This window comes from Emiliania huxleyi (assembly GCF_000372725.1).
Source record: "Emiliania huxleyi CCMP1516 unplaced genomic scaffold EMIHUscaffold_292, whole genome shotgun sequence".
Lineage (NCBI taxonomy): Eukaryota > Haptophyta > Isochrysidales > Noelaerhabdaceae > Emiliania > Emiliania huxleyi.
In genome coordinates, this window is record NW_005199836.1 from 106,725 (window position 1) to 121,351 (window position 14,627).

Consider the following 14,627-nt stretch of genomic DNA (forward strand, 5'->3'; position numbering starts at 1 on the left):
CCCTCGCCGCCGCCCCTGCCGACCTGGGCCTGACAACCTCCACCTCGGCCTCGGCCTCCGCGGCGAGGCGCGCGGCTGCGAGCGCGGCGGCGTAGGTGGCGTTCCCGGGCTGCAGGGCCACAGCGCGGCTCAGCATCCGCACCCTCTCGCTGCTGATGCTCGTGCTCCGCATTGCTCGAACGTACCAGCTTGCCGCCGCCTCTGCGTTGGCAGCCCCGCGCGCCTGCTCGCGCGCCTCCTCGAGCGCGGCGCGAGCGGACCGCTCCAGCTTCGCCGCCGCCTCGGCGCGCGCGTGCGAGGTGCGCGAGTCCGAGCGGCGGGCGGCGGCCGCGGCAGCCTCCAGCACCGCCCTCGCTCGCTCGACCTTTCGCCGCCTCTCATCGTTGTCGGAGGCGTCGCGCTCGCGTCGGCGAGGAAGGAGCCGCTGCCGGAAGCCACTGAGGTAGGAGCGGCTCTTGGAGGCTCGTGGTCCGCGCGGAGACTTTGTCAGGCCGGCCTCGTCCATTCGCTTGAGCGCGTCGGCGTACAGCGCGGTGGACGGGCTGAGTCGCCTGGCCCGCCTGAGGTGAGAGATGGACGCGGACAGGTCCTCCTCCTCTAGGGAGCGCAGGGCGCGCTCGAAGGCCACCGAGGCCTCCGTCATGTACCGACTCGCTGTCCGACAAGGATGGGCTGACGCCTTTGGCCGAAAAAAGAATAACCCCACGCCGATCATCCGGCCCGCTGGGTGCGCTTCTTAGCTCCCTGGCCCTGGATGTGAGGTTGATAACTGCACTCCAAGTGCTCCAAGTGCTCAGCGGAGCTGGGAATAGGACCGCCGCAAGCGGCGTGGCGTGGAGCGGTTGCGCATCCCTCCGGGGGCCCCTCTGCGCCGGGGAGGCGTTGTTGGAGGCTAGGACGCAAGCGTCCGTCGCCCTTTTCAAACTCGGGGCCCACTCCGCTACGCTCCGACCCGAATTTGGAGGGCCTAAAAGTTTAAGGTGTTGCTGCGCAAAAGGGGTCGGACACAGGGCGCAGCTCATGCTAAGAGCCAGAAGGGGAGCTAGAGAGAACGACTACCCTGTCCCGTTTATTGCGTATACACCAACACCCCACAAAAGCTCACAAACAAAACTCTCTCTCTCAAAAGCTCTCTCTCTCCTGTCCTCAGACACTCCGGGGGTCCACAACTACCGTGTCCCTCGACTAGCTGCCACGTTGCCGACCGAGAGCGGATCTCCTCCTGCTCCGCAAGGAGGGTGGCCAAGGCCAAAGTCTTGCCGGAGCCGGCGGGCGTGTTGACGACTTGGAGAAAAGGTCGATCTTAGAATCGCTCCCCGACACAAACACTGGACCGACGGGGGAAAAGAAAAGCCGCGGCGGACCAGAGGAAACCCAAAGCGCAGGACTAACCCTTGGACACCCGTGTTTACCCCCCAAGGCTTGCGGGGCCAAGGGTCAGGGCTCTCCAGCCCGCAGAGCCCGATCACATGCCGATCATCCGGCCCGCTGTGGGTGCGCTTCTATAGCTCCCCGGCCCTGGATGTGAGTTGCCGACTGCACTCCACGTGCTCCAAGTGCCCTGTGTGGTGCGGCGTGTGCCGTCCAAATCGCTAAAAATCTCTCTCCCTCCCCATGCTTTTATGGGTGGTTCCTCTCGAGCCGGGCTACTGTGTCGGAGATGTGCGCCTGATTCTCATTCCTTGCTCTCTGGAGCATCGCTGAGTACGTGGCGTACAGGAAGGGCGGAATCTTCATTCCAAGGTGGCGGAGAGGTAGAGAGTGTTGTTGATCAGGGCTTTTTGTTGATGGCGGATGCGGCCGGCGTCTCCTTCTTCTTCTTCGCGGGTTTCCTCGCTTTTCGCTGTGAAAGTTGCTCTGCTGGCTTTTGAGTTGGCTTCGTTGGCGCCGGCAAAGGCGGCTTCGGAGCTGGCTTTGGTGGCGCCGCCGACTGATTTGCCTTCGGCCCAGCCTTTCTCGACGACGCGGCATCTCACCAGCTCCGCGCGAGAAAAGGCGCGAAAGACGCCGAACTCCAGGGGCTTGGATGCGAAGTTGGGTCGCACCAGACGCAGCAGCTTCGGTATGAAGTGAGGGGGGGGCATCTAGGAGGCAAAGGTTTGCTGGGTTTGGCTGGGTTTCGTGCACTCCTTAAGCTGCCCCACCGCCCCAACTGAGCGTCAACAAAACAGCCTCCGCAGCCCTGCCGGTTGAACGGTCTGCGATCGACGCGATCTCATGCGCCGAAGTCGGTGGGAAGATGATGATGAGTGGCCGTGGACTTTGTCCTGGACCGCATCGCCGAGTGTGCGTCGCGCCCGAGGAGGGCAACGCTCGCAGCGTCAGCGAGTCAGGCTCGAGCATATTCAGGATTTTTGCGGCGGCCGGCGGAGGTTAGTTGTTAAATAAATAAATAAAAACGGCCACCTCTCTACTGTGAGATGGGTAAAAAGGAACAGGCCCCCGCCCTTGCGATCTTTGTGCAGGGTTCTTTGTGGGTGTGGTCGGCGACTAGCCGGGGTCGTCCTCCCGATGGGGGACTAGCACTAGCCGTCTTCCACATGGTCCCTCGGGTCCCTGCTGCTCCTAATCTCTTCGTACATCCTCCTGCTGATCTCCGCAAAGTCCTGCTCCCTCCCTCGTCTCACCCTGCGCGTCTGCTCCGCCTCACCGTCTTCTGCCCTGCGTCGTCTGGCGACGGGTCCTCCATAGTCGGTCGAAGTCGCCGCCCTCCTCGTGCCTCTTCCCAACGTTCCCTCGGCGTCCGATGCCGTCTGCTCCGGCTCCCCAGTCCCCGGGTCTGCCCTGCTCTCGTCTGCGCTAGTTTCTGCTTCGTCCTCACCGGCGTCTCTCCTCTTCCCTCTCCCCTTCTTGTATGCTTTGCACATCGCGTCGATTCCTGTTCGCGTGAGCACCAGCCTGAAGCCCGCCCAGCATCTGAACCGCTCCCTAAGTCGAAGGAGCATCATCAGTCTCACCCACTTCGCTCTCTGCCCACCGTCTCCGCTCCCTCCCGCTTGAGCCGCCGTCGCGGCCCTCGTTCGTCCCACTGGCTGTTGGCCTGTTCCCACGTTACCTCCATTATCCCTCCTCCTCCGCGACTCCCTCAAGGCTGGCCGGGCCTCCTTCCACCCAGCGAAGAGCTTCCTCAGCCACTCGATGTGTTCCTCTCTCTTCATTATGCGCGCCGTAGCCTCATCATTGAGCTGGATCCACCTCTGCACCGCTCCCGTCGCCGCCTCGGCCACGACTTGCAAGTTCCTCGTGACCCCGGCGCCAAGGTCCCTCCGACTCTTCTCCGGGAGATCATCTACCAGCGCCGGCAACACCCCCCCGACGGCTGGGGCTAGTGCATCGTACCCGTCCTCATCCAGCACCCTATAGCGTGAGCCCTTCAGCGCAGCGACATGCGCTATTCTCAGCGTCTTCAGCGTATCCTTGGAGTCGGGTGCCGCCTGCGCTACTTTGCTGATCGCCGTCCCCGTCTGCGCTCGCGCTACTCTGAGGAACCATCTGGCCTGCTCCCTATTCCCCGGGCAGGCGCCGCTAAGCAAGTGCGCCATTGTCGCTCTAGGCGGGTTCTCATCTTCCTCGGTCCATTGCTGCGCGGCTTTCCGCACGATCGGGCACAGCGGGTCCCGCTTTAGTGCCGCCCTCCTCGCCGCGTCCCTCGCGGCCTTACATACGAGGCAGCCCCTGAGTTCGCTCCTCGTGGCGGCGCCCGGGGTCTCTCTCCCGGAGGTTAGTTGTTTATGTTTTTGGTCCCGACGATTTTATATTTGTTTTGCGACCCCTCCCCCGACCCCTAGCGCGTGCGACCCGCGCCTCGCGAGCGTCCAGGTGTCGCTCGTCGACACGGCCGCCGACCAGGGCGCGCTCGAGGTTGCGCCGGGCACGCAGCGGGGCGGCGCGCCGGCGGGCGAGGGCGAGGGGACGGTCGTCGCGGTGCCGGCCGGAACTGTGCTTTTCTACGCGCCGTCGGCCTCGCACCGCGGGCGCGGTGGAACCGGCTGGGGCGCGACCGGCTCTTCCTCGGGCTGACCCTGCTCGGCGAGGGTGGCGTGGTGCCGCCCGGCATCCCGTACGCGCTCCAGCCGCACGACCTCGGCCGGTGGTGCTTGAGAGGGGGCGGCGACGAGGCGGCCGCGTAGAGTTGGTCAGACTCAGAGGACAGAGCGTAGGTGGAGACGTTTACCTTTCCTTACCTTACCTTAGATGGACCGCCAGATTAGGCCTCGCGGCCGCGTCTCCCGCGCGCAAAGAGCAAGTTTTCGCAGTGGCCTAGAGCGTGTAGATGCGTTGTGTGAGAGACGAGTCAGTGCGCCAACCCGCAAGAGCCTACGGCCTCGTCGGCGGCGAAAGTAGCCAGAGCCACGTACTAGTGGCAGCAAGCCTGTAGGGGCGGGCCGGTCACTGTCAACTCGGCGAGCCGCAAGCATTCACCTTCTTCTCACAATCTCTTGGGCACCCGGCAATGCCCCAAGCGGAGGCTGCATCTCGCATCTCGGCGGAATCTCACCCATCTGCTCGCCGCCCGAGCACCAATCGGCGGAGGCATCGTACAGCTGGTGGCCTGTTCACGCGTCGTCTTCTGTGAAGAGGCGCATTCGACGAGGGCGGAGGAGCCACACAGCCGGCAGCGACCGGAGCGGCGTAGCAGTGCAAGCAAGCGGCCGTACCCCAGGAACGTCGCATTGTCTGGCGCCCACTTGAGAGAGAGGTGGACCTACGTGCTGAATACGCCGACATGAGGGCGGGAAGACGGTATTGTGCAGCGTATTCAGAGCACCGCGTGAACACAATGAATAGGAATACAGTGAATGCAGCGGAATACGGGTGAATACAGCGGGATACGTGTCCTCTCGGGCGCTGGTTGGGATACAAGAGTACGTATTCCGCTTCTAGGGAGGTGGACCTCGAGGGCGAACTGGTCGACGGTGGCGAAGAAGAGCGGGTTGTGGGCCACCGTGTCGGCGTACAGCGAGTACTCGCAGCCCTCGCAATCCATCTTGAGCACTGCCTATTCACAGCTAGAGGTGTGAAGAGACGCTGTTCACAGCCTCCTCGCAGTCCATCTTGAGCACTGCCAGTGGCGCCGCCGGCGCATCGACGCCGCCGCCGCGGCCTCCTCCCGTCACCCTCCTCCCGACAGCCTCCGTCGGCCCGACCGCTCTGCGGAGCTCAGCGCTGCCAGGCGGGCGCAAGCGGTGGGATGGGCGATCGCCTAAAAGACATGTCTCGGACATGACCTGGACGTGTCCTGGACATGCCTCGCGGTGGGACGGGCGATCGCCCCCGCGTATCAACACCTCGAGATTGCGGGAGAAGACCGCCTCGTCCGCGAACCTACGGGAGGGGGCTGTGAGGCTCTGGGACGCTTTCGAGAGGGCTCCGAGACGGCCAACGAAGCAAGGGACATGTTGTCGGTGAGTCTCTCGCAGCCGCTAGCCTCTCTCGGCTAGACCTCCTGGCTAGATGTCGTCTATATCTCGGCAAGATCACAGATCGCGACCAGATTGCAGCCCGATCACAGATCGCGGACATATTGCAGCCAGATCGCGGCTAGATCGCGGCTGGTGCAGATCTCTGCCAGCTCTCTAAGCTCGGCGAACCTCTCAGCGGTCGCGAGCCGAGTCAGGAAGGACGGACCAACAGTCCGCCAGCCCGCACCAATCCGCGGCTCCGGCAGCAGTGCAGCGAGGCTGCAGTTCGGCCGCATGCGAGGCGAGGCGCCCGGCCCGCACATCAGGCGAGGCGTGCTCGCCGGCGCCGCCCAGGGCTTGAAGAAGACGTTCGGGCCGAGGCGCGGCGGGTGGCGCACCGTTGGATCGCACGCCACCACGCGGCATCCCGTCCGGTTGGCGAGCTCGAGCTCGAACCAGTAGTTACGCTCCACCCCGTAGCTCACAACTGTGCACGCGCCGGCCTCGTACTCTGCATGGCAGAGCACGTGGACGCCGTATGTGCTCCCGCCGTGCCCACGGCCAACCCTCATCCGCTCGCACGACGGCAAACCAGCCTGCTTCCGGCGCAGCCGCAGGTCGATGGCCTCGCCGGTGGCGATTAGCGCTTCGAGTGCTTCCGAGTCGGTGACTGGCGCGTACGATGCCATGTACATGCGGCCTCGACGGAGCTTGCCAGGACACTCACAGGACACACAGAGGCGTTGCAGGCGAACACCGCCCCGCACCCCGCGCCCACGCCCACCGCCCAGATAAGAGGGTACCACTCTCTGACCTGTTCCGACCATGATCCGACTGTGATCAGACCATACGTGAGTGCCGTCCTGTTCAGACCGTCATCACTTTGATCATGGTCGGATCATGGTCCGATCACGGTCGGAACAGATGGCGTTGAAGATGAGCGCGCGCGTCACAGCGCAGGCCAGGTCTACACTGGCCGCGGCACCAGCTCCCGCGGTCTGCACGCTAGGAGTGGTCCGCCCTCGCAATGAATGCGGAATACTATTACGAAAAGTACAACTAGTGCGACACACTAGTCAGTCTCGTAATCGCGCCAAGAGCGCGGATACACACACAAACAACAGGCGCGGCTATGAATAGCTGCGCATATACAGATAACGACTGTTCACAGTTGGGAGAGAGAGAGTCGTCTCTAACGCTCCCCCCTAGTTGCATCGGCAACTATCTCAGCTCCCGGAGATGATTGACCGGTTGATGTTGTCGGAAAACACGGCGCCGCGGAGGTCGATGGCGTGGCCGGTGCTGGCGGTGAGCCGCGCGCTGATGGTCTGGGACGTGTTGACGCTGGCGGCGGAACCGACACCGGCGATGTCAAAAGCTTGCTGCCGAATGTCGTATGGTTGCGCGAGGACGTCGGCAAGGCATAGAGCTTCCTCGGTGGCATGCGGAGCGTGCTTTATCATGTTCACGTTGGATCCGTTGTCGAGCTGGCACCTGAGCCTCGCTGGTTCGGTGGGCGCTCGCGGGGTGCCCCGTCTCGTGTGCCCTGCGCCGGTCTCGGCGGCGTTGACGGAGGCGGCGAGGGCGCCGGCGGCGAAGAATACACGGTGCTGCTGACGGATGACGGTGGTCGCGGCGAAGCCGGTGGCGGCTATTTTGTCGAGGGAGCAGAGGCTTGCGACGACAATGACGGCGAGGGCTGCCCGACCGAGGAAGCGGGCGCAGCGGCCGGCGTTGTGGTAGAGGGCTGGAGCTGCATCGACGGCGGCGATAACCAACCCCTCTCTCCCGATGGCGGCGAGGCTGGCAGCGCTGCGTGCAGCGTCGCCGGCGGCTTCGACAGCGTGGCACGCGGCGGCGACAGAGTTGAGGTAAGCGCGGCCGAGGCGAGCACGGCCTGCACTGTCGGCGAGTTCAAGAGCACCGACGACGGCGACGGCGGCGCACGCGAACGCGGCTCCGCGGGCGGCGAGGGCGAGCAGGAGTAGGAACGCAGCGCCGGCGGCGTATGCGAGCGCACGCTCGTGGAGCCCGCGGATCTCGGCGCGGAGCTCGGTGATGGCAGCGGCCTGCTCGGTGGTGAGGGCATCGAGCTCGCCGAGCTCGCGGTTGGCTGCGGCGAGGCCTTCAAAGGCGCCATTCTTTGCGGCCTTGGCAGCGAGGGAGGCGGCGCGTGCGTCCTTCTCTGCAGCTAGGGCGGCGCTGGCAGCGGCGTTGGCGGCGTCGGCGGCGTCGGCGGCCTCGGCGCTGGTGTGCGCAATGTCGCCTCGCAGCGCGGCGAGCTGGCTGGTGTAGGCCTCGAGCCCGTCGTCGTGGGCGTTTGCAGCAGAGTCGCCGGCGGGGGTGGCCTCGGCGCTGGCGGTCTCGAGGGCGCCGATGCAGCCGTCGTCGCCGAAGACGGCGTCGTCGGGGACAGCGGCGCGGAGGTCGGGGGCGGGCGCCTCGGCGGCGTTGGCCTCTCCCTTGCCGATGTCCTCCTCGCCGTTGTACTGCTTGTTGGCGATGATGAGGACCTTGCGAGCTGCCCTACCGAGCGGCTTGTCGCCCGGGCCGTCGACCTTGGCGGGGACGGGGCCGCTGCGGCAGACGACGCATGTGCCACGGCGGAGGCCGCCTGGGCACACCTTCTCGGCAAGGCGGCGGTCGATCTTGCCGGCTTGGAGGGCGGCGGCGCACTTGTTGCACTTGGTCTCGCGCGGCGGGGCGCGCTCGTCGCGTGCGCGTGCGGCGGCTGCTGCGGCCTCGGCTGCGCGGGCGGCGTCAGCAGCGGCGGCGGCGGCGGCGGCTCGGGCAGCGGCTGCAGCGTTGGCGTCGGCGGCGTTGGTCTCCGCCGCTACCATGTGACGGCGGAGTTGACGCCTCCGACGGTCGTAGCGGCGTGGCTGAGGGCGGCGGAGGAGGCGCCCGATAGCGCGGTGAGGATGGTCTCATGGGTCTAGCAAACCATAGACGACACCAAGAGAACGCGAGGTAAAACCCGACGGCTATGGATGGTAAAAGGCGGCGGTAAAACCCATCCACACGGGTTTCGGTGGGTTGGATGGGAGGTAGAATGTCTACCTACCGCACAGGGGAGGTGGACGCGGACCTCAACCCGCTGCCCGTCACCGTCCGCGTGGGGACGGCCGTCGACGTCGTCGGGCTCGCGGGGCGGTGCTCGGCTAAACCAGACCAGGCGGTCCGGCGCCGCGACTCCTTTCTTACGGCGGCTCGACTCCTTGTTTAGGCCGAAGACGATCACGGGCTTCCAGACGCACACCACGCCCGTGCTGCTGGCCATCGGCGAGCGTGCCGAGCTCGCGACGGACGAGTACCTGCCGCTCACCTCGGTGCTCGAGGGCGTGGTCATCCTCAAAAAGAACCCAGAGTTCGAGGGGCAGTGAGGAAGCACGGCGAGGCGCGGTAAGACGCGGCGCATGCGTGGCGAGGCGGGGGGGGAGGGGGGGGATGCCGCCCACACGCCACACGCACACCCACAGGTGCCACCTCGCGCCTCGGGAGCCCCGCCGCGACTTGCCATTTCGCGCCGCCAAAAGGAACCGGTCTCTGGCGTCCAACGAGCTTTTTTGTATTGAAGAGATTCTGACGTCTGTCATCAGTGACACGAGCGGTGTCCCTTCTGACCTCCCGCGTCCCGGATGAGGGGATGGCCTGGCAGCTGGCTGCTCCCGTCAGGAAGCGGAGAAGCGCGTCCACCGCCGGCGCTCCCGGCGGCGCGCGCTCTCCGTGAAATTCACACCCAGAATATCTCGGCCATGCCACACGCCGGCCCGCTCGTCTCGCCCCGCCGGGTGCGGAGTCGGCTCCGCGGATGACTAAGATATAACGTTACGTATCTACCGCCTACCGGGAACTGATTCAAGATAAGAGTAACTCTACCATCTTTGCGAGGCGGCGCCTTGCACGCAGATTAATCGCTCGGCGGGGCACAAAGCATTCTCACCCAACACGTGCGTGGTGCCCGTTCTCCGGAGCTCTGTCGCCACCTCAGAGGGCACGCGCCCCTTGTGGCAGTTGAGGTGCAGCTCGATCGGCCAGACTCCCACGCGAGTCTGAGTTGTCGTACTGCCATTGGCCAGCGCTCGCCGAGCGGCTTGCATGAAGGCGAGCTGGCTGCGGCTCTCCTCTGCGGCTGCGACGTCGGCCGCGTAGCGAGCTGTGGCAACGCGGAAGAGCAAGGCATCGTTGGTCGTGTACAGAGAAAATGCATCCTGTACGTGCTGCTTCATAATCGCTTCGTTGAGGACCTTTTCGGAGCCGGCGTTTGAGTTGCACGAAGGCAAGCGAGCAGAGAGGGGTCCCGGTGCGCCCTCACTGTGCGAGGCGGGCAAGTAGACACCGATACGCGCCATCAGAAACCAGAGAAACTCGTTGAGTCGCGCGCTCGGTGCCACGTAGTCGTAGGCCGCTAATAGCTGCGCGTAATGCAGCGGAGTTGAGAGGTTGAGGGTGGAGCTGATCCCGCTATTCAGCCACCGGCTCTGCCGATCCGGGTTTTGGGCTAGCCACAGAGCGAGGTCGTCGGCGAGCAACGTGGCATTCCTCCGCACGCTCGAGGTGCGAGAGAGCGATGGAACCACACCAAGCCCGCCGTCGAGCCGAAAGTATCGGTATGCAGACCGCTGAAGAGACTTTGGCTCACGCACCACCGTCACGACCTGGAGCATGCATGAAGCGTCGCGATACATCTTGCGGAGCTGCGGCAGGTGCGACAGGAAGAGCCGCATGTCACGGCCGTGAGGGTGATAGGAGTGGTAGATGTGCGTGCGGTGCCACGAGGGCAGCAAGGTCGGGACCTTGTGCCTCTGAAACCGCAGGCCCAAGATGGCGTGGAGCACATCGTTTGGGAAGTGGTGACTAATGGAATGTGTCGCAACGTAGGACCCCTCCGAGACCGCGCTCCAGTTCTTGCCAATCATACGTCCACTCACATTGACCTCGGGCGGCCTAGCGTTCGCAAGCGCCCAAAACAGATCGTCGACGGTGGTACCGCCCGTCTTTGGGATGTGACCAAAGACGGTGAGCGAGCATGTGCCGGCGTCGGAGCGAACGCCTTTCAGCGTCGGATGAAGATATCGTCGTTCGGCGGCGCTCATCACGAGCGGCACTGAGGTAAGAGGCAGCGTTAACCAGCGGGCGGCGGCGCTTTCAAGGTGCCTTGTTTCATGTTTGCCCGGTCGGCCGTTGCATTCGGGGTTTTCTTCTTGTTCTCCAGAAGAAAAAAAAGTTGTCGGTTCGGCACCGGGCACCGCCTCGGTACACTCTGCCTGCGGGCCGACGTTCACATTTCGACTTTTTGTTCTTTCCTGCTCCCCGCGCGCTCTCTCTCTCTCATGCTCTCTCTCTTTCTCACGACGGCACCTCCTCCTCCCCCTCCCCCTCCTCGCCCCCGCCCCCTCTCTGCACTCTCCAAAAGTCGACCGCCACGTCCTTGCTCGGCTGCCGGTGGTGCTTGTACATTCTGGGGATCTCGAACCGCAGCTCCGCCACCACGGAGGCCTCGCCGCCGGCCTCGGCCGCCTTTTTCGCGATGAACGGGCGGGTGGAGGTCTTGTGCAGCGAATAGACCGCGCCGCCGGGCCGGCAGAGCCGCAGCCCCGCCTGCAGAAACGCCACGTCCGCGCCGTGCGACTCGCTTCGCGTCCTCTTGTAAGGACGATCAGGGACACAGGGGAAGGGGAGCGGGGAGCGCATCCCGTAAAAAGAAAGAAAACAGACAGCCCAAGGGAGGGATGGGAGGACGGCACGCCGCCACCACACAGGGATTTTAAGAAGAGGGGTGTGGTGCGCTAGCCGTCGCATCCCGTATAAATAAATAGAGCAGTCATCTCCAGGGAGAGATGGGCGACGCATCCCGTGCCCAGTGTTGTGCGGGGTGTAAAATTCTTTTCGCAGACCCGGCACGGCGTGACAGGCGCCCCAGGCGCCCAGGCGCACTGAAACACCTCGGGAGCCGCCAAGAGCGGCCAGCCTTCGCACCTATCGGACCTCTGCCATGGCCCTCACCTGCGGCCGAGCCGCCCTCGCGCTGCTCGCCGTCTACGTGGCGATCCTCTCGCACACGCTGCTCGAGCTCTTCTACCCGTCGCCGTGCCGCGGTGCCGCCTGTCTGCAGCCGCTGCTGCGCAGCGGCGCCGCCGTCGACCTGCAGGCGCACATCGACGGGCGGCTCGTCTGGAGCGCAGCCGGTGTGAGCAGCGGCGCAGGCCTCGAGGACGTCGCGTTTGCGGTCCCGGTCCCGGCCGAGGTGCGGCTGGGCAGTCGAGAGGAGCTGCATCTCGACTTCTCCATCGCGCTCGCCGGTCAGCAGCAGCCCATCGCGCACGCCCGGGCGCTCCTCTGCGCGCGCCGCCAGCCGCGACGCCGCAGCACCGCCCGCATGCTGCTCGCCGAGCCAGCCGTCTCCTCCACGCCTGGCTCCGCCACTTCCGACTCTGCCGCCGCCGCCGTCCCCGCCGCCTTCGCTTCCAGCGAGCAGAGCGGCGTCGCCGTTTCCAGCGAGCAGAGCGCCGCCTCCGTATCCAGCGAGCAGAGCGGCATCGCCGTTTCCAGCGAGCAGAGCGGCGTCGCCGTTTCCAGCGAGCAGAGCGGCGTCGCGCCGCCCAACGAGCGGGGCGAGGTGCCGCACTACCTCTATGCGGCGGCGAGCCTCGAGCTGCGGCTGGTTGCCGACGAGACGCCGCACGCCGGGCCGGTGCTGCCGAGCGACGGGGCCCAGGTCGCGAACGGCGTGGACTGGTCTCGGCGCGTGTACGCGCCTCGGCTCTACGTCGACGAGCTCGGCCTGCTGGGCAAGCACGCGCTGCCTCTCTCGAGCGACGTGGGCAAGGAGCCTCCTCGGCTGCGGCTGCGGCTGCTGCCCATCTCCCTCGGTCGGTACCGCGCCACGCGCCAGCTGCACACGGCGCTTGGCGCGCTGCAGGCGGCCAGCGGGATGGAGGCAGTTTGACGCGCTGCGCGAGCTGTGCCTTCCCCCCTGAGCCTTCTCTGAACCTTCTCTGAACCTTCCTGCAGGCCGAGTTCGACGAGCTACGCGAGCTGCTCTCCGAGAAGCGCCTCTACCGCTTCGCGCTGATGCAGCTGATCGGGCTGCTCCACGTCGTCTTTGACGCGCTCGCCTTCCGGAACGACGTCGGCTTCTGGAAGGGGCGGGAGGACCTGAGGGGCCTGTCCTCGCGCGGCGTCATCTTCAACGCGGGCTCCACGCTCGTCATCTTCCTCTACCTGCTCGACGGCGACGGCGTCAACTCGATCGTCCTCGCTACCTACGCCTTCTCCACCGCCCTCGAGCTTTGGAAGCTGACCAAGGTGGTTGCGATGCGGCGGCGGGCGCGCGGCGCGGCCGGCGGCGCCGGCGGCGAGGGCGCGCGCGCCGAGGCGGCGACGGAGCGGTTCGACGAGGTTGCGACGCGGCACTTGACGTGGGGACTCGCGCCGCTGGTCGTCGGCTGGGCGCTGTACGCGCTGCTCCACTACCCGCACGCGTCGTGGCGCGCCGCTTCCCCGCCGTCCTCCCGCCAGCCCCGCCTCCGAGGGGGCGAGTCACCAACCTTGGATTCTGCACCCTCTTGTCAGGTACAGCTGGCTGCTCGGCTCGCTGGCCGACGCGATCTACCTCTTCGGCTTCATCGCGATGACGCCACAGCTCTTCATCAACTACAAGGCGCCGAGAGGAGCCGAGATGGCCCGAGATGGCCCGAGCTCTCCCAAGATCCCCAGATCTTCTTCAGCCACAAGGCGGTTCGCTGCTCAACCCCCCCGCACCCTCCAGGCCTCTGTCCCTCCCAGGGCACCCCCCTTCCCCGTGCCCCTGCCTGCGCCAGACCAGCCCCCTCGCTTCTGCCGTCGCCACGGCGCGCCGAGGAAGTACACACGCCGTTTCGAGGCAGAGCTCCCCCGCCCCCCCTCGCGCCAGATGAAGAGCGTCGCCCACCTGCCGTGGCGCGTCCTCGCGTACAAGGCCTTCAACACCTTCATCGACGACGCCTTCGCGCTGATGGTCGCGATGCCGACCGCCCACCGCGTCGCCTGCTTGCGGGACGACCTCGTCTTCCTCGTCCTCCTCTACCAGCGCCGCCTCTACCCCGTGGACCGGAAGCGCGCCAATGAGTTTGGCATCGCGTACGAGCGGGACGAGGCGGACGTCGCTCCCGCGCGAGGGGAGGGCAGCGCGGGAGATGGGGCCGAGGAGGGGCCTGCTAGAGGGGTGGAAGCGGAGGGCGAGGTACCCACCCGCCTCCTCGACCTCCCCACGGAGCTCCTCGTGCGTGTCGTCTCTCGCTGCGACCCCGCCGACATCGCTCGCGTTGCGGCCGTCTCGCACATCTTCCACGCCTCGCTTGCGAAGGAGGGCATCCGCTTGTGGGCGCAAGAGCGCGGCTTCGAGCTGGCGGCGCAGCCAGAGGGCGAGGGCTGTGCCGTGCGGTGGCTGTGTCTCGCTGCCTTGCTGCGCGAGTCCAACCCGCCGGTGAGGGCGTCGACAGGCCGCTCCCACAGCGTCTTCATCGACGGCGAGGGGCGCCTCTCGTCGTGCGGCAGTGAGTGGAGCTACACAGGCCTGCCTCGCCGTCCAGGATTGCTCGGGCACGGCGAGGGGGTGACACGGCTCGACACGCCGACGCGCCTCTCGTCGACGCTGGGCGGCGAGCGCGCCGTGAGCGTGTCGGCTGGAGTCGGCCACACCCTTGCCCTCACCGCTGATGGCGCTGTCTGGAGCTGGGGCGATGGAAACTACGGCCAGCTGGGCCACGGCGACCGGCAGTACCAGCTGCTGCCCAAGAAGGTCGAGGCCTTTGCTGGTCAGCACGTCGTCGCCGTGTCGGCTGGAGATAGCCACAGCCTCGCCATCACCGCTGACGGCGCTGTCTGGAGCTGGTGCCAGGGAGCCTGGGGCCAGCTGGGCCACGGCGACAAGCAGCCCCAGTGGCTGCCGAAGAAGATCGAGGCCTTTGCTGGCCAGCGCGTCGTCGCTGCGTCGGCTGGAGCGCAGCACAGCCTCGCCCTCACCGCCGACGGAGCCGTCTGGAGCTGGGGCTGGGGAGGCGATGGCGTGCTGGGCCACGGCGACCGGGAGGACCAGCTGCTGCCAAAAAGGGTCGAGGCCTTTGCGGGTCGGCGCGTGGTCGCTGTGTCGGCTGCAGACCGCCACAGCCTCGCCCTCGCCGCCGACGGAGCCGTCTGGAGCTGGGGCGAGGGAGGGTCGAAGGGAGGGGAAGGCTGGCTGGG

The 14,627-nt window shown here is 66.1% G+C and overlaps 2 protein-coding genes across 2 annotated transcripts in view; one reads left to right on the forward strand and one right to left on the reverse strand.

The window, feature by feature from the left end:
* Positions 1-9,277: 9,277 nt before the first annotated feature.
* Positions 9,278-11,096, reverse strand: EMIHUDRAFT_239643 (hypothetical protein; the record flags this gene model as incomplete). Its single annotated transcript, XM_005775830.1, has 3 exons — positions 9,278-10,455; positions 10,533-10,611; positions 10,809-11,096. The coding sequence occupies 3 exons, from the start codon at positions 11,094-11,096 to the stop codon at positions 9,278-9,280; spliced, it is 1,545 nt and encodes a 514-aa protein (XP_005775887.1).
* A 226-nt stretch (positions 11,097-11,322) lies between these two features.
* The window catches only part of EMIHUDRAFT_469524 (hypothetical protein), a 7,039-nt gene continuing 3,734 nt past the window's right edge, over positions 11,323-14,627 (forward strand). Inside the window, exons 1-4 of the mRNA XM_005775831.1 lie at positions 11,323-12,345; positions 12,417-12,889; positions 12,978-13,142; positions 13,191-13,626. Coding sequence (XP_005775888.1) covers positions 11,398-12,345; positions 12,417-12,889; positions 12,978-13,142; positions 13,191-13,626 — 2,022 coding nt within the window. The 5' untranslated portion in view covers positions 11,323-11,397. The remainder of the gene's footprint in view (positions 12,346-12,416; positions 12,890-12,977; positions 13,143-13,190; positions 13,627-14,627) is intronic.